Raw genomic sequence first — 21591 nt, forward strand, 5'->3', positions numbered from 1 at the left:
GACACATTTTTGCAGTTTTAAAGCTAATTTCCTGCCATTCTACACATTTTGCCATGACATATGCAATGTTAATGATATCTGAGTGAGAGTGACTAACAACATCAATGGGGGCCCCCTGGAGGTCAGGGCCCCAGGACATGTGCCCGGTCGGTATTCAGCCATGATTACTACAAGTTTAGATAGCTGGCTAGAATAACTTAGCAATCTAAAAATAGTTAGCTGACATGGCTAATTGAGTGACTGTCAGTAACTGACAGAACAAGAGAAAAACGGCTGATGCACAACCAAATTTCGAAATTGCACCTTGTGTATTCTACTATTCTAACTGAGTTCCAAAAAAATTAATAAAGAACGCTCTTTTATTTTGCAGGACAAAGGGAGGGTCATGTGAAAATGCGTCCGAGGGCCCTAAGCGATCACTTATGTTTAGAGCCAGCCCTGCACAAGTTGGTGTTTTGAACCCTATGAACTGTGCGCATGGGATACCACATAACCACATAACCATGTAAAAGGTCTGAATGTAGGCATAGTTATCCTTGTTCAATACTGGACAGCCCTGGTGAGGTGCAGGTAGGGTTGTCGTGGGAGAACAGTAGTAAGTTACCCTATGACACCAGCAGAGGGTCACAGCAACTGGGCAGGTGAGGTGAGACCTTTCTGCAAGAGAGTAGTTTCCTGCCAACAGTAACTCTGGAATGCTGCCAGTATAGGCTACCTCTCTCAGCCACTGATTTGTGAATCTATTGTGACCGTCACTGATAATGGTATCATGTCCCTTTTCCCAGCGCCGCATCCTTCGTGGATTTGTGTCTGACAGTAGAGATGTAGATGCCAAGCTGATGGTGTATGGGGACCAGTGCTGTAGAATGCCTCATTACTAGTAGAAGTCTTCATCCACTGTTGGCCGCTCCAAATCTGCTCCCTACCTCTCCCCCTTGGCCCTAACCCTTTGTTGTTTTTTCTCACCCTCTCTCCTCTCTCTCTCCTAGTGAACAGGCCAGCCTGAGGCAGCAGGTGGTGGAGGAGGACACAGAGGATTGGCAGAGAAGTCCAGACTTCACCGGTCTGGAGAGGGTCGGTGGAGTGGACCTGTCGTTCATCAAAGGAGATGACGTCAACGCCTGTGCCCAGCTAGTGGTACTCAGCTACCCAGACCTAGAGGTAAGGCACTGACTCTGACCATTTCTATGCTAATGCTAACCATGGGCTGTATCTTAATGCCATAAATTTGTTTCCTTTTCTCCTCTGCCTCATAGGGACTGTTTGAGCATACTGGATGAAAGAAAGATGGTGTTCTTTTTGTATTTCACCTGTATAGCTCTTCTGTATTAGTGTGGATCAAGGAAAGGAGACAAGGAAAGGAAGTGACTTGAAGGTATTGACATACAGGCCATGTCTGTTCAGTCATCCTAGCAGTTTGTGACCATGAGTCTTGCCTCAACTTTTCATTGCCTCTATTTTTCATTCTTAACCGTTCCACTCCCTCTATTGGACCCGACCCTAATTCTCCATCAAGGGCTGTCAACACATTCTGTAACACAACCCATCATAATTAATGATATTTGCCAGCTTGTTTTGTTGATACATGGACCAATTTTGTTGTAATGTTATTATACTAAGGCTAATTAAATGTTCCCCAGTCAGAGCAGACACAATCATTTACCCAGAGTCTCTCCCATTGGTTTTTATTGGATTTATTCACGTCATAAGCCCAAACAATTTCAGTATAGCCAAGAGCCACAATTAGTTTTGACAAATTGGCTGCTTGAAGTGAAAATAGTGTTGAATATCCAAGGATGAATATTTGAGTAATTTTCTGAATTACAGTAATTTGTGTGACATTCACATGACAATTAACATAGAAGATTGTAAAATACTAAATGAAAATTGTCACGATCGTCTGAAGAAGCGGACCAATACGCAGCGCGTGGAGTGAACATGATGACTTTATTTAATAAAGCAACCACGAAAAACAACAAATGACGATAGTGAAGTCCTCTGTAACACTGACAGAAACATGGAACAAAAACCCACAAACACACAGTGAAACCACAACAGTTTAAATATGGCTCCCAATCAGAGATAACGAGCCGACAGCTGACACTCGTTACCTCCGATTGGGAGTCATATGACTAACAAGCACACGCTAACCAAAACCCAACATAGAAATACACAACTAGAAATCCCAACATAGAAATACACCCAAATGAAAATGAACAACCCTGGCTCCATAAATCAGAGTCCCTGGAGCCAGAGTGTCACAGTACCCCCCCCTAAAGGTGCGAACTCCGGGCGCACCAGCATACAGTCTAGGGGAGGGTCTGGGTGGGCGTCTGTCTATGGTGGCGGCTCAGGCACTGGTCGTGGTCCCCACCCCACCATAGTCACTACCCGCTTGTGTACCCTCCTCCACATGACCACCCCCCCAACTAAACCCCACAGGATTAAGGGGCAGCACTGGACTAAGAGGCATCACCAGACTCAGGGGCAGCACCGGACTAAGGGGCAGCACCGGGCTAAGGGGCAGCACCGGGCTAAGGGGGCAGCACCGGACTAAGGGGCAGCACCGGGCTGGGGGGCAGCCCCGGACTAAGGGGCAGCACCGGGCTAAGGGGCAGCACCGGACTAAGGGGCAGCACCGGGCTAAGGGGCAGCACCGGACTAAGGGGCAGCACCGGGCTAAGGGGCAGCACCGGGCTAAGGGGCAGCACTGGGCTAAGGGGCAGCACCGGACTAAGGGGCAGCACCGGACTGAATGGCGGATCCTGGCTGGCTGGCTCTGGCGGATCCTGGCTGGACGGCTCTGGCGGATCCTTGCTGGACGGCTCTGGCGGATCCTGGCTGGACGGCCCTGGCGGATCCTGGCTGGACGGCTCATGGCTGGCTGACGGATCTGGCTGCTCGCGGCTGGCTGACGGATCTGGCTGCTCAGGGCTGGCTGACGGACCTGGCTGCTCAGGGGCTGGCTGACGGATCTGGCTGCTCATGGCTGGCTGACGGATCTGGCTGATCCTGTCTGGCGGAAGGCTCTGGCTGATCCTGTCTGGCGGAAGGCTCTGGCTGATCCTGTCTGGCGGAAGGCTCTGGCTGATCCTGTCTGGCGGAAGGCTCTGGCTGATCCTGTCTGGCGGAAGGCTCTGGCTGATCCTGTCTGGCGGAAGGCTCTAGCGGCTCCTGTCTGGCGGACGGCTCTAGCGGCTCCGGTCTGGCGGACGGCTCTGAAGGCTCATGGCAGACGGGCGGCTTTGCAGGTTCAGTACAGACGGGCGGCTTTAGCGCCGTTGGGCAGACGGGCAGTTCAAGCGCCGTTGGGCAGACGGGCAGTTCAGGCGCCGTTGGGCAGACGGGCAGTCCAGGTGCCGTTGGGCAGACGGGCAGTTCAGGCGCCGTTGGGCAGACGGGCAGTTCAGACGCCATAGGGCAGACGGGCAGTTCAAGCGCCGTTGGGCAGACGGCAGACTCTGGCCGTCTGAGGCGCACCTTAGGCCTGGCGCGTAGTGCCGGAACTGGAGGTACCGGGCTGAGGACACGCATCTCAGGGCTAGTGCGGGGAGAAGGAACAGGCCGGACTGGGCTGGCGACGCACACCGTGGGCTTGGTGCGTGGAGCAGGAACAGGCCGGGCAGGGCTGTCGGCCGCACACCGTATCCTTGGTGCGTGGAGCAGGAACAGGCCGGGCAGGGCTGTCGACGCACACCGTATCCTTGGTGCGTGGAGCAGGAACAGGCCGGGCTGGGCTGGCGACGCACACCGTAGGTTCTGTGCGTGGAGCAGGAACAGGCCGGGCTGGGCTGGCGACGCACACCGTGGGCTTGATGCGTGGAGTAGGAACAGGCCGGGCTGGGCTGGCGACGCACACCGTATCCTTGGTGCGTGGAGCAGGAACAGGCCGGGCTGGGCTGGCGACGCACACCGTAGGTTCTGTGCGTGGAGCAGGAACAGGCCGGGCTGGGCTGGCGACGCACACCGTGGGCTTGATGCGTGGAGTAGGAACAGGCCGGGCTGGGCTGGCGACGCACACCGTGGGCTTGATGCGTGGAGTAGGAACAGGCCGGTCCGTACTGGGAACACACACCACTGGCTTTAACTGGGGATCAGGAACGGGCCGGACCGGACTGGTAACACACATCAGTCTCTCACGCCGTGCCGCAACAACTTCCCTTCCTCTACTCGCCAATGGCTCCCGTAATCCGATAGCCTTCTCTCCACGTCTCCCTGTGGCAGCCTCCTGCTGCCCAGCCGCCCAAAGCCATGTGCCCCCCCCAAAAACTTTTTTGGGGTTGCCTCTCGTCCTTCCAACGATGATGGCCCTGCTGACGCCGTTGCTCCTCTCTCGCCAGGGCCTTGATCTTCCCCCAAGGTCCCTTGCCCCCGAGCATGTCCTCCCAGGACCACGATTTGCCCACCTGGGCCATCGCCAGCCTCTCGATCTCCTTACCAGGCGCTTCCTCCCATGTCCAGCTGTCTTGCTCCTGGACCCGCTGCTTGGTCCTTCTATGGTGGGTTTTTCTGTCACGATCGTCTGAAGAAGCGGACCAATACGCAGCGCGTGGAGTGAACATGATGACTTTATTTAATAAAGCAACCACGAAAAACAACAAATGACGATAGTGAAGTCCTCTGTAACACTGACAGAAACATGGAACAAAAACCCACAAACACACAGTGAAACCACAACAGTTTAAATATGGCTCCCAATCAGAGATAACGAGCCGACAGCTGACACTCGTTACCTCCGATTGGGAGTCATATGACTAACAAGCACACGCTAACCAAAACCCAACATAGAAATACACAACTAGAAATCCCAACATAGAAATACACCCAAATGAAAATGAACAACCCTGGCTCCATAAATCAGAGTCCCTGGAGCCAGAGTGTCACAAAAATTCTGACAATGACAGGCATTTTTGCAGTATTACGGCCACTCCTCCTCAATCAAGCGCAGGTCAGCAGCTTCTTCATGACGAACTCGATCCAGTAGACGGCCCTGTCCAGTGGCTTCATGGGATGGTCTCTGTGCAGTCTGGAGAGCCTCTGCATGTTGGACTTGTAGAACTTCCTGCAAGCCCTGAAGAAAGATCCCTCTATTAAAACTGCCGATGTCTAAATCCTTGGCGGCTCCTCTCTCTTCCAGCCGGAGAAGATTGTCAAATTGTCTTGGAACAGTGGCAAACCCAACACCATGGTAAATGGCCGCCTGGACACCATTTGTAACCCCATGTGACACAAATGCTCTGATCTTGTCATGACCAAGGAGGTCAGACTGAGGCAGCCATTTTACCAGGAGGGTATTGTTACCCATAATGGAGGGCTTGTCGCTAACATGTTTCCACATGACTTTCTGAGGCATCTGGGAATAGGCAGAAGCAATTTCAGTGGATACATCCCTCGTAAGCCTGACTAAGGATCCTAACTACATTATAACGACCCCATGTTCTCCAGAGCTCTGAACAAACTCTTCTAGCTCTGTGGAGAGCGGTTGAGCAGGCTTACAGTAGAAGCCACCAATGTGTACAATGTTTGGCATAGTTGGACGTGGAGACTCGAAAACTAAATCTGAGCGAATCAACCATAGGTCAGCTGAACGGAGCAATGTGTAATAATATCTCGGCCAAAGTATTTATCACAAAGCTCATCATAGTATAGATCGAACTCTACAATTTCCTGGTAAACCATAATACCATAAAACATTATATTTCTGAGCCTCTGTAAGAAATATCCTCCGATAAACCTGATCTAAAAACTGAAACAAATGACAATGGTTAGGGAGAAATAGCAAAATGGGCCATACCAGCTGTGGTTCAACGAGCGCTGTCAACTAAAGGCAATCTAATAAAATGCGCCAGCAAGACTCCCCCACCCCATGCAGGATCTGTGAGCACAATGTCATACCTCGCTTCCACAAGGCTTTTCATGTGTTCTTTATCCTCAACCATTGCTCTTACCGTACCACACATACTTTCTTGAATCTTTGAAAGTATATCAACATGAGCATTTTGTTCTCTGAAGAATTTCATAAGAAATGTATCCTCTCTGTGTATTTGAAGGATTGTTTGCACAAGTGATATAATGGAATTTTATCATGCCCGCCTATTGTTGGGATGCTTATCAAGGTGTATAGTAGGGATAGGCAACTGTAGATTCAGATAATTTTCTATTTATCAGAGCCGTTAGGTTTTGTACCAGAATCAGTCCGGCTTTAAAGGGATAGTTCTGTGAAATTATATATTTAGATTTTAAAAAAGGAAAACCCGCACACTGAAAAAAGACAGGCGACAGGCTTATTTATTTTTCATATTTGCAGTGAAACGATCGTAAGCACTTAAGTCAAGGTCGGTCACCTGTCGTTTTTCAGGGTGCGGTATATACTCTTGTTTTTTAATGCTCGTTTCTGCCAAAACCAGCACCTGGACCTAGACACACTGCTGTGCACAAAAGTTTCTCTTTCTTTGTTTATATATTTGTATATACAGTGAGTTTCAAAAGTATTTGGACAGTGACATATGTATTGTTGTTTTGGCTCTGTACTCCAGCACTTTGGAATGAAATTATACAATGACTATAAGGTTAGTGCAGACTGACTGTCAGCTTTAATTTGAGGGTATTTTCATCCATATCGGGGGAACTGTTTAGAAATATCAGCACTTTTTGTACATAGTCCCCCCATTTTAGGGAACGATTAATGAATGAATCATGAATAATGATGAAAGTTACATAGGCATAAATATCATACACCCCCCCCAAAAAAATGCTAACCTCCCCTGTTATTGATAATGGTGAGAGGTTAGCATGTCTTGGGGGTAAGATATATGTGCGTCTGTAACTCTGTACTCCAGCACGATTCATTCATAATTATCCGTAATCATGGTAGCATCCACGTGAATGTAGAAGTGTTCAGAAACATTTTCTATTCTTATTTACAATAAAAGTGACTCCAAAATGACACAATACATTATTTACCAATAATTCCTATTGGCCATAAAATATTCTGAAACATAACCAAAACAAACTGGAAATGCATCCAACAAGTTTGTAGAGTCACAAGATTGCCTTCAGAAAGTATTCACACCCTTTGACCTTTTCCACATTTTATTGTGTTACAGCCTGAATTTAAAATGGATTAAATGTAGATTTTTTTTACTGGCCTAAATACAATACCCCATAATGTCAAAGTGGAATTATGTTTTTAGAAATGTTTACAAATTAATAAAAAATGTAAAGCTGAAATGTCTTGAGTCAATAAGTATTCAACCCCTTTGTTATGGCAACCATAATAAATATTTTCAAGCATAGTGGTGGCTGCATCATGTTATGGGTATGCTTGTAATCATTAAGGACTGGGGAGTTTTTCAGAAAAAAAATTAAACGGAATGGAGCTAAGCACAGACAAAATCCTAGAGGAAAACCTGGTTCAGTCTGCTTTCCACCAGACACTGAGAGATGAATTCATTTTTCAGCAGGACGAAAACCTAAAACACATGGCCAAATCTACACTGGAGTTGCTTACCAAGAAGACGGTGAATGTTCCTGAGTGACTGAGTCACAATTTTGACTTAAATCTACTTGAAAATCTATGGCAAGACCTGAAAATGGTTGTTTAGAAATGATCAACAACCAAGTTGACAGAGCTTAAAGAATTTTGAAAAGAGTAATGGACAAATGTTGCACAATCCAAGTGTGGAAAGCTCTTAGAGACTTACCCAGAAAGACTCACAGCTGTAATTGCTGGCCAAAGGTGCTTCTACAAAGTATTGGGTGTCAATACTTAAGGAAATTAGATATTTTTGTATTTCATTTTAAATACATTTGCAAACATTTCTAAAAACATATTTTCACTTTGTCATTATGGGGTATTGTGTTTAGATGGGTGAGGAAAAAAATACATATTTAATCTATTTTGAATTCAGGCTGTAACACAACAAAATGTGGAATAAGTTTAGGAGTATGAATACTTTCTGAAGGCAATGTATTAGATATAACACGGGCACACATTTATGCCGGTGTTCTCTGTTGTCTGTTCCCTGTGCCCACTACCAGCTGCTGTATGAGGACAGTCAGATGGTAACCCTAACCGCCCCCTACATCTCAGGGTTCCTGGCCTTCAGGGAGACCCCCTATCTGCTGGAGGCCCTGCAGCGCCTGGAGACGACCCAGCCCAGCCTGCTACCTCAGGTCAGGGCCTGGCCACACACACCCTGGCTTATCATTGGCATTGGAGATGTTGCAGTTTAACTGACTTAGTTACTGTCATACTCCGAGAACCCGAATGTCTCAATTTTGTTGAAACTAAATATCACTCTGAAATGTCTCAGACTAATGTCTAACTTTTGTTGAGACTAAAGGTTAGTACAATTTCATTGAAAATTAGTACAATTTCATTGATGTTGTCGGTTTGCTGTGTCCAACTGTTTAACTGTTTACCTCAGCTATCCTATCCCCTCTATCTTCCTCTCCCACAATGTGACTCCAGTCAGCTTTATCATCCATTCCTTCCCACTCTCCTGTGTTAGTCACAGCCCACACAAATCACTCATTCCCACTTCAAGTCGGGCCCCTGTCCACACACACACACGCAAAACACCTCTCCCACGCAAAACACGCGCACACTACCCTCATGGATTTATCACTGACATTTACCCATTGGCACTGACAGACCAGTCCCTGCTGTTTTATGTACAGCTCCTACAATGATTTCTTTATGATTCACAGAAGAAATATGCCTGTACAACCACCTTGGCACTGTAAGAATTCACTGAATGAGCGGTTGGCATTGTTCAATACATCCATCCAATAAAATCTCACTAGGTTTTGTGAAAACTCTCCTTTAGTTAGCCTGTAATGAAGAAAGACATTATGCTAAGTACAAGGGACAGCAGAGAGCTGCTTTGAGACTTGCTCATCTCTCACACGTTGCTTCTTTCTGTATCTGTCCCCAATAGGTGGTCTTGGTGGATGGGAATGGTCTGTTCCACTACAGAGGTGAGTAGTGGAACGGGCTACATACTGTCTACTGATAGCATTTACTACTAACAGTAGCCTGCTATATACTTGCGTTCTCAACCAGCCTGTTAAATAGGATAACGCATGAGAATTCAGACTTAAGCTGGTTGTGACGGTCACGTCCCATACTATACATATGGGGTTGTCTTTTTTCCAGAGTTTGGCCTGGCGTGTCACCTGGGAGTTCTGTCAGGGCTTCCTTGTATAGGTGTGGCCAAGAACCTTCTGCAGGTACAGGGTGTGGAGAAGAGCGAGGAACACCAGTCACAAGTGAGAGCTCCACCACTCACATTTCACACTACTAGAGACCAAAATGCTGAACAGATAAACACATTTTTGAGGAGGGGGGAATTGCATTGAATCAAATTACTAATTTCCATTGATTTAATGCCCGTAAGGGCGGGGTGTCGCTAGTTATATTTAATTAGTTTTTAGTTTTTACAATAATTAACTACACTACTCAAAAAAATAAAGGGAACACTTAAACAACACAATGTAACTCCAAGTCAATCACACTTCTGTGAAATCAAACTGTCCACTTAGGAAGCAACACTGATTGACAATAAATGTCACATGCTGTTGTGCAAATGGAATAGACAACAGGTGGAAATTATAGGCAATTAGCAAGACACCCCCAATAAAGGACTGGTTTTGCAGGTGGTGACCACAGACCACTTCTCAGTTCCTATGCTTCCTGGCTGATGTTTTGGTCACTTTTGAATGCTGGCGGTGCTTTCACTCTAGTGGTAGCATGAGACGGAGTCTACAACCCACACAAGTGGCTCAGGTAGTGCAGCTCATCCAGGATGGCACATCAATGCGAGCTGTGGCAAGAAGGTTTGCTGTGTCTGTCAGCGTAGTGTCCAGAGCATGGAGGCGCTACCAGGAGACAGGCCAGTACATCAGGAGATGTGGAGGAGGCCGTAGGGAGGGCAACAACCCAGCAGCAGGACTGCTACCTCCGCCTTTGTGCAAGGAGGAGCAGGAGGAGCACTGCCAGAGCCCTGCAAAATGACCTCCAGCAGGCCACAAATGTGCATGTGTCTGCTCAAACGGTCAGAAACAGACTCCATGAGGGTGGTATGAGGGCCCGACGTCCACAGGTGGGGGTTGTGCTTACAACCCAACACCGTGCAGGACGTTTGGCATTTGCCAGAGAACACCAAGATTGGCAAATTCGCCACTGGCGCCCTGTGCTCTTCACAGATGAAAGCAGGTTCACACTGAGCACATGTGACAGACGTGACAGAGTCTGGAGACGCCGTGGAGAACGTTCTGCTGCCTGCAACATCCTCCAGCATGACCGGTTTGGCGGTGGGTCAGTCATGGTGTGGGGTGGCATTTCTTTGGGGGGCCGCACAGCCCTCCATGTGCTCACCAGCGGTAGCCTGACTGCCATTAGGTACCGAGATGAGATCCTCAGACCCCTTGTGAGACCATATGCTGGTGCGGTTGGCCCTGGGTTCCTCCTAATGCAAGACAATGCTAGACCTCATGTGGCTGGAGTGTGTCAGCAGTTCCTGCAAGAGGAAGGCATTGATACTATGGACTGGCCCGCCCGTTCCCCAGACCTGAATCCAATTGAGCACATCTGGGACATCATGTCTCGCTCCATCCACCAACGCCACGTTGCACCACAGACTGTCCAGGAGTTGGCGGATGCTTTAGTCCAGGTCTGGGAGGAGATCCCTCAGGAGACCATCCGCCACCTCATCAGGAGCATGCCCAGGCGTTGTAGGGAGGTCATACAGGTACGTGGAGGCCACACACACTACTGAGCCTCATTTTGACTTGTTTTAAGGACATTACATCAAAGTTGGATCAGCCTGTAGTGTGGTTTTCCACTTTAATTTTGAGGGTGACTCCAAATCAAGACCACCATGGGATGATACATTTGATTTCCATTGATAATTTTTGTGTGATTTTGTTGTCAGCACATTCAACTATGTAAAGAAAAAAGTATTTAATAAGATTATTTCATTCATTCAGATCTAGGATGTGTTATTTTAGTGTTCCCTTTATTTTTTTGAGCAGTGTAGTTAACACATTCTGATGGATAGCACTCAACTGAGATCTCAATTGACATTGGACTACTGAACTGTAGCCCAACTACAGTATGGCTGCATTTGAACAAATGTCTGACCTCCAATGTCAAGCTTTTGTCAAGGTTTTCTTCTCATCCTCTTCTGTTGTTGACAGACTTCACTTACCATCCTCGGGGGTATGGTCCCTTTTCCTGTGGCTGTATTATGTAGTAGAGAACAAGAAACCTTGACTGAAAAAAACAAAATAATTATAGGCCTACGGTTTTAGTGTTCATTTAATCTTCATGAATCATTTATGTGGGCTCTTGTCTACCTTTGTGCTCAATTTTTCACACTTAGTCGTACTGTAGCTGTAATGAAATTGGAGTACAGAGAGCTCAATGCATTATTCATCATTCTATTGTGATCACATTTTTTTAAGGTAGTGTGTTTTCTTGCCTGGATCTATTGTAATGTTTTATTGTGGGATGTCACAGTTTCTCTCCCTAGTGTTTCTGTGGCTTGAACAGTAATTATACAAGTCGAGCAAAAACCTGTTGGTGAAAACCGTAAACCAGCTCTTATTGAAGACAATACTGGTGGGAGAAGTCTCCAATAAATATATTTTTTAAAAGCAATTTAGCAGCAATTCGTATTATGCAAATGTACCTTTTGTTTCGTTGTGGAAAATTCCAATCCAAAGTCACAAATAATTACATTTTAAGGAAATGAATTGCATGCTTCAGGCTTGCAACAGAGCAGTGCTATAGTGGGATGGTTTGGTGTCTGTAATGACTGATGGAGGGGTGATAGTAATGACAGAGGTAAAGGAGGTAAGGGATTCACTCTCTTCTGATGAAGGATTTGGAACGAGAGAGAGGGAGACTGACAGACAGACATGGCACTAATATGACTAATGTGACCACAATGCTAACAGATTTCCATAGTAAAAGGCCATGGGAGTTTAGCGCAGTACCCTGAACACACGCCACCAGCAATCAACTGCCAAACGGCTCCACACCCTAAAAACTCGATTACCAGGCAATAACCGCAGCTCAAACGGTCCCCACGACGCACATCTATGTTAGCGTAGCGCACTAATCTTACATAACGCTTTTTGAAAAAACCTCGATGTCCCTCAGCTCTGCTTTAGCTCTAACGGCTGTTCTGTTTAGACTCAGATTAGGTTTCCACTGGCACTGTTTATGACCAGAGAAACAGGTTGCGGCTCCCAAGTTAATTAGATCTCTCTCAGGCGACTCTTAACGTCTCACAGACGATAGCGATAGCATAAGCCTCGCTAACCAAACTACTGTAGCCACGGTGTGGATTGCAGTGGCTGAGATTTCTGAGCTGTTGATACAATATCTGTCAGTTAGCTACTGTTAGCTAAAGCGTTTGCTCTTGGCTAGTCTTTCATTAAGGTATAAGGTAGCTTTTAGTCATCCAGATACATTTCCCTCTGGCTTTTAGCTAGCGACACTCCAGTTATTTTAAATGAAACATTAGAACACCTCTCATCTTGATTTTGATACTTGGCGTCAGGGTCTGTTTTCAAACGATGACTCACTGCAGATTGTAGAATGATAGATGTGACATCCCTGACTTCAATATTGCTTAGATACTAGCGTAGCGTTAAACCTGTGTGTAATTGTGTGTGTAATTGTTTTTGCTCATTAATCACATCAATGCAACATGAGTCATATTTGTTCCTCCAACTGCTCTCACCTGAAATTAGATTAGGGGAATATGTGTTCATACATCAAGAGTAAAGGAGATGTCAAAGATACACACAGACATCCAATGTGTCTCTAGGGTTTCGAAATGTCCAACTCTTTCGTAACATTGCGATGACGATCAAGAGGTTTACTGTTGGACGATTAATTCAAATCCAATCAAAATGTCAATTTAAACATCGCAATGCAATTTACTTGAATTGTTCATGGGATTTAAACATGAAGGCGTTTATAGAAGTTCCTGTAATCATGGAGCCTCTGTTGTCACGGTGACATCACATTTCTGTCTCCCTGTTACCCCCTGCGTCTTATTATGGGCTAAAGGTTTGTATGGACATGCCACTGGTCTTCTCCCATTGTGTGTGTGTGTGTGCATGTGTACGTGTGTGTTATGCGTCACTGCAACACATTCAGGTGTACAGGCCATCAGTGGTTCTATTGTGTGTATTGCCAGGGAGTGACTCACGGAGGCCTGTTGAATGAGAGTGCTAGATGGATAGAGGCTTCAGTCCACTCACACGGCAGCTGCTGCCCCCGCCTGCTGCTCTGTGGCTGAAATTCCTCTCTCTGTCTCTCTTGTCCTCTCTTTCTTTTGCTCCGCCCGGTTTCCCAGTCTCTCTCTCACTCCTTTCACTCCTTCTTCTCTCTTTTACTCTCTCTGCAACTGCCGTCTCTCAATATCCCATCATTATTTTTCCCTCTCCCTGTTCTCCCAGACCCGCACTCTTTCTCCCTCCTCCTCTTCCTCTCTGGCACTGAGTCAAACCACTGTGTTATTGATGGTTGGCCTGTCTCATGTCCTACTGCTGGGCGGCTGACACAGACACACTGGTCTCCTAGACACCACCAGATGGGCCCTACCTGTCCTGTATTATAATTAGTTATAGTGAAATGGTTTGGACATCAAAGCTTTCATTAGTTCAAACCCTCATCATCTCCAATGAGACACCTGTTACAGCATCAGACTTGGCAACAGGGATGAGGATGGTTCATTTTGATCTGAATGTTTCTCAAGCTGATTGCAGGATCTGAGAGCTCTGTCATATAAACAGTGCATCATCCAATATGTGAAATATCCGATTTTTTGCTTTCAAGTTTAAGGTCGAGTGAAGACGGGATTGTGCAGTGTTTCTCGGACCGATGACTCACACTATCCTATGCACTTCAAATGAGATATACACTACATGACCAAAAGTATGTGGACACCTGCTCGTCGAAAATCTCATTCCAAATTCATGGGCATTAATATGGAGTTGATCCCCCTTTGCTGCTATAACAGCCTCCACTCTTCTGGGAAGGCTTTCCACTTGATGTTGGAACATTGTTGCAGGGATTTGCTTCCATTCAGCCACAAGAGTATTAGTGAGGTCGGACACTGATGTTGGGCGATTAGGCCTGGCTCGCAGTCGGCATTCCAATTCATCCCGAAGGTGTTCGATGGGGTTGAGGTCAGGGCTCTGTGCAGGCCAGTCAAGTTCTTCCACACCAATCTCAACAAAACATTTCTGTATGGACCTTGCTTTATGCACAGGGGCATTGTCATGCTGAAACAGGAAAGGGCCTTCCCCAATCTGTTGCCACGAAGTCGGAAGCACAGAATTGTCTAGAATGTTATTGTATGCTGTAGCATTAAGATTTCCCTTTACTGGAACTAAGGGGCCTAGCCTGAACCATGAAAAACAGCCCCAGACCATTATTCCTCCTCCACCAAACTTTACTGCCAGGTGGTGAAGCGTGATTCATCACTCCAGAGAATACGTTTCCACTGCTCCAGAGTCCAATGGCGGCGAGCTTTACACCACTACAGCCGACGCTTGGCATTGCACATAGTGATCTTAGGCTTGTGTGCGGCTGCTCGGCCATGGGAACCCATTTCATGATGCTCCCGACCAATAGTTCTTGTGCTGACGTTGCTTACAGAGGCAGTTTGGAACTCTGTAGTGAGTGTTGCAACCGAGGACAGGGACGATTTTTACATGCTTCAGCACTCGGCGGTCCCGTTCTGTGAGCTTGTGTGGCCTACCACATCGCGGCTGAGCCGTTGTTGCTCCTAGATGTTTCCACTTCACAATAACAGCACTTACAGTTGAGCGGGGCAGCTCTAGCAGGGCAGAAATTTGACGAACTGACTTTTTGGAAAGGTGGCATCCTATGACGGTGCCACGTTGAAAGTCAATGAGCTCTTCGGTAAGGCCATTCTACTGCTCGACTGTATACACCTGTCAGCAACGGGTGTGACTGAAATAGCCGAATTCACTAATTTGAAGGGGTGTCCACATACTTTTGTGTATATAGTATATTACCAAGGAGGGAACAGGACAGCTACTAGCATGTTGCCTTGTGAGAAAGACAGGAACATGGCTGACGGGGCTGTGAAGAACATGTCAGGGTCTCATCCTCCCCTCAAAGAAAAGAGAGACCGAGGAGATGGGAGAGAGAAAGACAGACGGATAGGCAATTGCAAGAAAAATATACACGCGCACAGACAGACAGACAGAGAGAAAGTCAGACGCACAGACGGACAAACAGACTGACTGAAAGTCTAGTAGTGTGCATGAATGATGGTCTGACTCCACTCCTCCTCCTCAGATTGCCTCATTGCAGAAGGGAGGAGACAGCTTCCCTCTGACTACCGACTCAGGAAAAGTGCTGGGGAGGGTAAGACTCACACACACATTCACTGTTTGCACACGAACACATAATCAGTAGTTCTAAACATACATTCTCTCCTCTGTCTGTCTCTCTCTCTCTCTCTCTCTCTCTCTCTCTCTCTCCATCCCTTTTCGCCCTCTTTCTTTCTAGGCCCTGCGTAGTTCTGACAGCAGTACCAAACCAGTGTATGTTTCAGTGGGCCACAAGATCAGCCTGGACACGGCCCTGCGCCTCACACACTCCTGCTGCCGCTACCGTGTCCCAGACAGGTACACACACACACACAGAGTCAAACACACACATACACACACATAAACACATTCCCACACATACACAAACACATGCACACACGCATACGAAAAGAGCCACTCAGTCACCAGATTAGTAGTCAGTCCGATCAATGAAAGCCAACTGAGAAAAACCCTGTAAAATGTCAAATGGCTGGGAGGAACATAGCAAATCAATACGGGACACCATGTGAAGTTCATCTGCTGTCTATGCTTCTCTCATAGAGAGTATAGAGGTCGCACTTGCCACAAAGCCTGTTGTAGCATGGGCAGCGCCATTGAAGTTTATAATGTCAAATGGCTCTCTTTCTAACTTTATGCTCATCTCCACCTGCGGTCTGTTAGTGTTATTCTGCATTCCTACCACTAGACTGTGCTGTTACCTTAGAGATAAGTGTGGTGGCATAACTCATCTGCCTTACACATCGTGCTGCTGTCAAAACCAGCCCTGCACTGCACCCAGTGCTCTCTCTACACACACACACACACACACACACACACACACACACACACACATGCACATAAACACGCTCACTCACTCACTCACTTACTCTCTCACTGTCTCGTTCTTTCTCTCTTTCTCTTTCTCTCTCTCGCTGTGTCTCGCTCTCTCCAACCCCTCTCTCGCTGTCTTTTTTCTCCACTACAGACGGCACACACATGTGCGCACACACACACCTGCACACACACACAGCATTTCACACACCTCTATTCTCAGTGTATTGCCAGGAGAGCTGCAGCAGTAGTGTAGCCTTGGCTAACTCATCTCCTCCTGTGTGTGTGTTCATTTCATCAGTGAGTGTGCTAATGTGTTTAGTGGGCAGGGGGTTTGTCCAATAAGATTGGACCTGGGCATCGCTGAGAGCAAGGGGACAGGCAGAGAGATAACCGCTCTCTTCTTTCTGTCTTCATATCGCTCTCTCTCCCTCTCTTCCACTCTCTCCCTCGTCTCTCACTCCCCGCTTTATTTTGTTCACCTCACTTATCTGTCTTTGTCTATCTCTCTCTCTCTCTCTACACCTCTCTCTCTCTCTCTCTACACCTCTCTCTCTCTACACCTCTCTCTCTCTCTACACCTCTCTCTCTCTCTCTACACCTCTCTCTCTCTCTCTACACCTCTCTCTCTCTCTACACCTCTCTCTCTCTACACCCCCCTCTCTCTCTCTACACCTCTCTCTTTCTCTACACCTCTCTCTACACCTCTCTCTCTCTCTCTACACCTCTCTCTCTCTCTCTCTCTACACCTCTCTCTCTCTACACCTCTCTCTCTCTCTCTCTCTCTCTCTCTCTCTCTACACCTCTCTCTCTCTCTCTACACCTCTCTCTCTCTCTCTCTACACCTCTCTCTCTCTACACCTCTCTCTCTCTCTACACCTCTCTCTCTCTCTACACCTCTCTCTCTCTCTACACCTCTCTCTCTCTACACCTCTCTCTCTCTACACCCCCCTCTCTCTCTACACCTCTCTCTTTCTCTACACCTCTCTCTACACCTCTCTCTCTCTCTCTCTACACCTCTCTCTCTCTCTCTCTCTCTCTCTCTCTCTCTCTCTCTCTCTCTCTCTCTCTCTCTCTCTCTCTACACCTCTCTCTACACCTCTCTCTCTCTCTCTCTCTCTCTCTACACCTCTCTCTCTACACTCTCTCTCTACACCTCTCTCTACACCTCTCTCTCTCTCTCTACACCTCTCTCTCTACACCTCTCTCTACACCTCTCTCTCTCTCTCTCTACACCTCTCTCTACACTCTCTCCCTACACCTCTCTCTCTCTCTCTCTCTCTCTCTCTCTCTCTACACCTCTCTCTACACCTCTCTCTCTCTACACCTCTCTCTCTCTACACCTCTCTCTACACCTCTCTCTCTCTCTCTCTACACCTCTCTCTCTACACCTCTCTCTCTACACCTCTCTCTACACCTCTCTCTCTACACCTCTCTCTCTCTCTACACCTCTCTCTCTCTCTACACCTCTCTCTCTCTACACCTCTCTCTACACCTCTCTCTACACCTCTCTCTCTCTCTACACCTTTCTCTCTACACCTCTCTCTCTCTACACCTCTCTCTACACCTCTCTCTCTCTCTCTCTCTCTCTCTACACCTCTCTCTCTCTACACCTCTCTCTCTCTACACCTCTCTCTCTCTCTCTCTCTCTCTCTCTCTCTCTCTCTCTCTCTCTCTCTACACCTCTCTCTCTATACACCCCTCTCTCTCTACACCTCTCTCTACACCTCTCTCTCTCTCTCCATCTACCTCCTCTCTCTCTACACCTCTCTCTCTCTCTCTCCATCTACCTCCTCTCTCTCTCTACACCTCTCGCTCTCTCTCTCTCTCTCTCTCTCTCTACACCTCTCTCTCTCTCTCTCTCTCTCTACACCTCTCTCTCTCTACACCTCTCTCTCTCTCTACACCTCTCTCTCTCTCTCTCTACACCTCTCTCTCTCTCTCTACACCTCTCTCTCTCTCTCTACACCTCTCTCTCTCTACACCTCTCTCTCTCTCTACCTCTCTCTCTCTACACCTCTCTCTCTCTCTACACCTCTCTCTCTCTCTCTACACCTCTCTCTCTCTACACCTCTCTCTCTACACCCCCCTCTCTCTCTACACCTCTCTCTTTCTCTACACCTCTCTCTACACCTCTCTCTCTCTCTCTCTACACCTCTCTCTCTCTCTCTCTCTCTCTCTCTCTCTCTCTCTCTCTCTCTCTACACCTCTCTCTACACCTCTCTCTCTCTCTACACCTCTCTCTCTACACTCTCTCTCTACACCTCTCTCTACACCTCTCTCTCTCTCTCTACACCTCTCTCTCTACACCTCTCTCTACACCTCTCTCTCTCTCTCTCTACACCTCTCTCTACACTCTCTCTCTACACCTCTCTCTCTCTCTCTCTCTCTCTCTCTCTCTCTCTCTCTACACCTCTCTCTACACCTCTCTCTACACCTCTCTCTCTCTACACCTCTCTCTCTCTACACCTCTCTCTACACCTCTCTCTCTCTCTCTCTACACCTCTCTCTCTCTACACCTCTCTCTCTACACCTCTCTCTACACCTCTCTCTCTACACCTCTCTCTCTCTCTACACCTCTCTCTCTCTCTCTACACCTCTCTCTCTCTCTACACCTCTCTCTACACCTCTCTCTACACCTCTCTCTCTCTCTACACCTTTCTCTCTACACCTCTCTCTCTCTACACCTCTCTCTACACCTCTCTCTCTCTCTCTCTCTCTACTCTCTCTCTCTACACCTCTCTCTCTCTACTCTCTCTCTCTCTCTCTCTCTCTCTCTCTCTACACCTCTCTCTCTATACACCCCTCTCTCTCTACACCTCTCTCTACACCTCTCTCTCTCCATCTACCTCCTCTCTCTCTACACCTCTCTCTCTCTCTCCATCTACCTCCTCTCTCTCTCTACACCTCTCGCTCTCTCTCTCTCTCTCTCTCTCTACACCTCTCTCTCTACACCTCTCTCTCTCTCTCTACACCTCTCTCTTCTCTCTCTCTCTCTCTCTCTCTACACCTCTCTCTCTCTCTCTCTCTACACCTCTCTCTCTACACCTCTCTCTCTACACCTCTCTCTCTCTACACCTCTCTCTCTCTCTCTACACCTCTCTCTCTCTCTCCAGACGGTCGTCAAGGTTGACCCTCGACAAGCTGTACGGCTGCCAGCCAGCACTCAAACACGTGTACACACACACACACACACACACACACACACACACACTGATGATAGCTCGGAGCCAGCAACGACAGGATGCCAAATGTTCTGGTGCCGTGGAAACAACAATATGCTCCTGCTCCTCAGCGTTTTAATTGCGGTTTACTGTTGGGACCCAAACACAGGAGCAGGTGACGGAGGGTTGCCAAATAAGGGCACAGGCATCGTTTATGCATTCAGGAAGAGGGATAAATTGGAGCGTGTATGTTAATGAGGTGTTTTGGGGCACCGGAAGTAGGGATTTGGTTTGACAGGTTCGGTTAAGCAGCTGGGTATGTAGACTGCACATGTTAGATGGGTTGGGGACCATACTGAAGCAAAGTGATTTTAACTAGGTTGCAGCAGCACCTGTTCAGAGTCGAGATCACCTGTCGAGATCAGACTGAGGGATTTTCTTTTTCTCAGGTTTAGGTACAGTGAGAAGGAGAGGAGGAGAGGAACTAAACCTGAGAAAAAGAAAATCCCTCAGTCTGTCTGTTAAAAGAGAGAGAGAGAGATGAAAGAGAAAGATGACATCATGGTTGGAGTCTGCAGTGAAGAGTTGGTGGTGTAGAGGGCTGAAGGCAGTCAAGGCACTGCAGCAGAGTCTGTATGCACAGTGCGTTGAGTGCGGAGGAACACACGCTTTTACACTAACATAATCAAGCTCTCCATCTCACCCACTCACGCTCATATACACTTTTAAACTCTCATAGACTCACTGTAACAAATACACTCATTCATATTAATATTATGCACACTCACTTGCTCATACACTCATTCACGCACACATATTCTTGTCAGTCACTGAGAAAGCGTGAGACAGCGTAGCCCATTGCAGACACTCAACCTTTTCCATGAGTAAACAGTCTTAGAGCCCTTAGAGGAAGATTGACAAGTGTGTGTCAATAACACACACACACACTCCCCTCCTCCTTTCCTAATAAGGCCACAAACAAAGCTAATGGACAGTAGGAGTCCTTTCACCTAATGATGAGAGAGGCCAGGCAGGCCCTACAATGCTTAACACCGCACCATTCACACACTCCCAGTGGACCCTGTGTGTGTGTGTGTTCGTGTGTGTGTGTGTGTTCGTGCGTGTGTGTGTGTGTGTTCGTGCGTGTGTGTGTGTGTGTTCGTGCGTGTGTGTGTGTGTGTGTGTGCGCGTGTGTCGTGTGTGTGTGTGTGTGTGTGTGTGTGTGTGTGTGTGTGCGTGCGTGCGTGGTGTGTGCGCGCGTGTCGCCCTTGTGTGTGTGTCTACGGCCACATCTGCTTGGCTGCTAATTATCTCCGGACAGCAGAAATCCATACTAACTGACAGGAAGACATGAACTTGTTAATGGACAACAAGGAAGTAAAGCCAAAGCCATAACAATAGTCTACTCTACTACCGACACTCTCTTTCCTTTAGGGAGGAAGGACTAGGAGGACTCACCAGTGTAGTTGATGACTGCAGCTGAGGAACATCGCCAGTGTTGTGGCACTGACCATTGCCAGTCAGTTATGGCTAGTAATAGTAATCAATTCAATTTAGTAAAGCTTTATTGTACCCAAAGGGGTGAATTGTTGACAAGACAAAGCACAATGATGTGTCCAGTGTCGCACAAAGTCCTGCAGACAGGGTAACGACGTTAGAAGGATAGACTGGTGAAAAACGGCTAAAACGAACAATGCCTTGCTTCTGTAGTGAAATAGTCGTTCTATTCAACAGTAAATATGTACCGAAAGGCAATATTTCTTATGTAAAATTTACCTCAGATTATAAATGTCATGATTCTGGTAGTAGTCCGCAACTACAGTAGGCACTCCACTCTGGGTGGCCGTTCTAGTTCTACCCTAACTCCATGCCTATATCCTGGTTGGTTATCTGCTCTGCTCATCACACCTGCCCTGTAACATTGTGTTTCCTCCAGCCCTGAGAGCCCTGAGCTGAGATAAGCATCCATTACCCTGCTCTGCATCTGAATCAACAGGAAATGCTAAAGCAGCGCTGCTGCTCCCCAGGTTGTTGCCGTAACAAATGGAATTTCAATGTGAGTGATTGTTGCAGGTAGCGTTAGCGGTAGGCCGTGGTGGGTCTTTGTAGACGGAGGTAAAGGGATGCTGATGGTCGTTTTGTGTGCCGGTGTCCCCGCTGAGACTCTGGCTTCTGTGTTTGTTTAAAGGGAAGGCTTTTATCTGTTGTGGGCGTCTCTCTCTTCCTACTG

The 21591-nt window shown here is 47.4% G+C and overlaps 1 protein-coding gene across 1 annotated transcript; it reads left to right on the forward strand.

Moving 5' to 3' along the window:
• The first annotated feature begins 607 nt into the window (after positions 1-607).
• Positions 608-21322, forward strand: LOC121533001 (endonuclease V-like). The gene is made up of 9 exons (XM_041838770.1): positions 608-646; positions 786-861; positions 953-1161; positions 8041-8175; positions 8943-8982; positions 9161-9273; positions 15353-15421; positions 15566-15684; positions 21298-21322. Exons 1-9 carry the CDS (start codon positions 608-610, stop codon positions 21320-21322), a joined length of 825 nt encoding a protein of 274 aa, XP_041694704.1.
• Positions 21323-21591: the final 269 nt, after the last annotated feature.

Source organism: Coregonus clupeaformis, chromosome 20 (genome assembly GCF_020615455.1).
Source record: "Coregonus clupeaformis isolate EN_2021a chromosome 20, ASM2061545v1, whole genome shotgun sequence".
NCBI classification, from domain to species: Eukaryota; Metazoa; Chordata; class Actinopteri; order Salmoniformes; family Salmonidae; genus Coregonus; species Coregonus clupeaformis.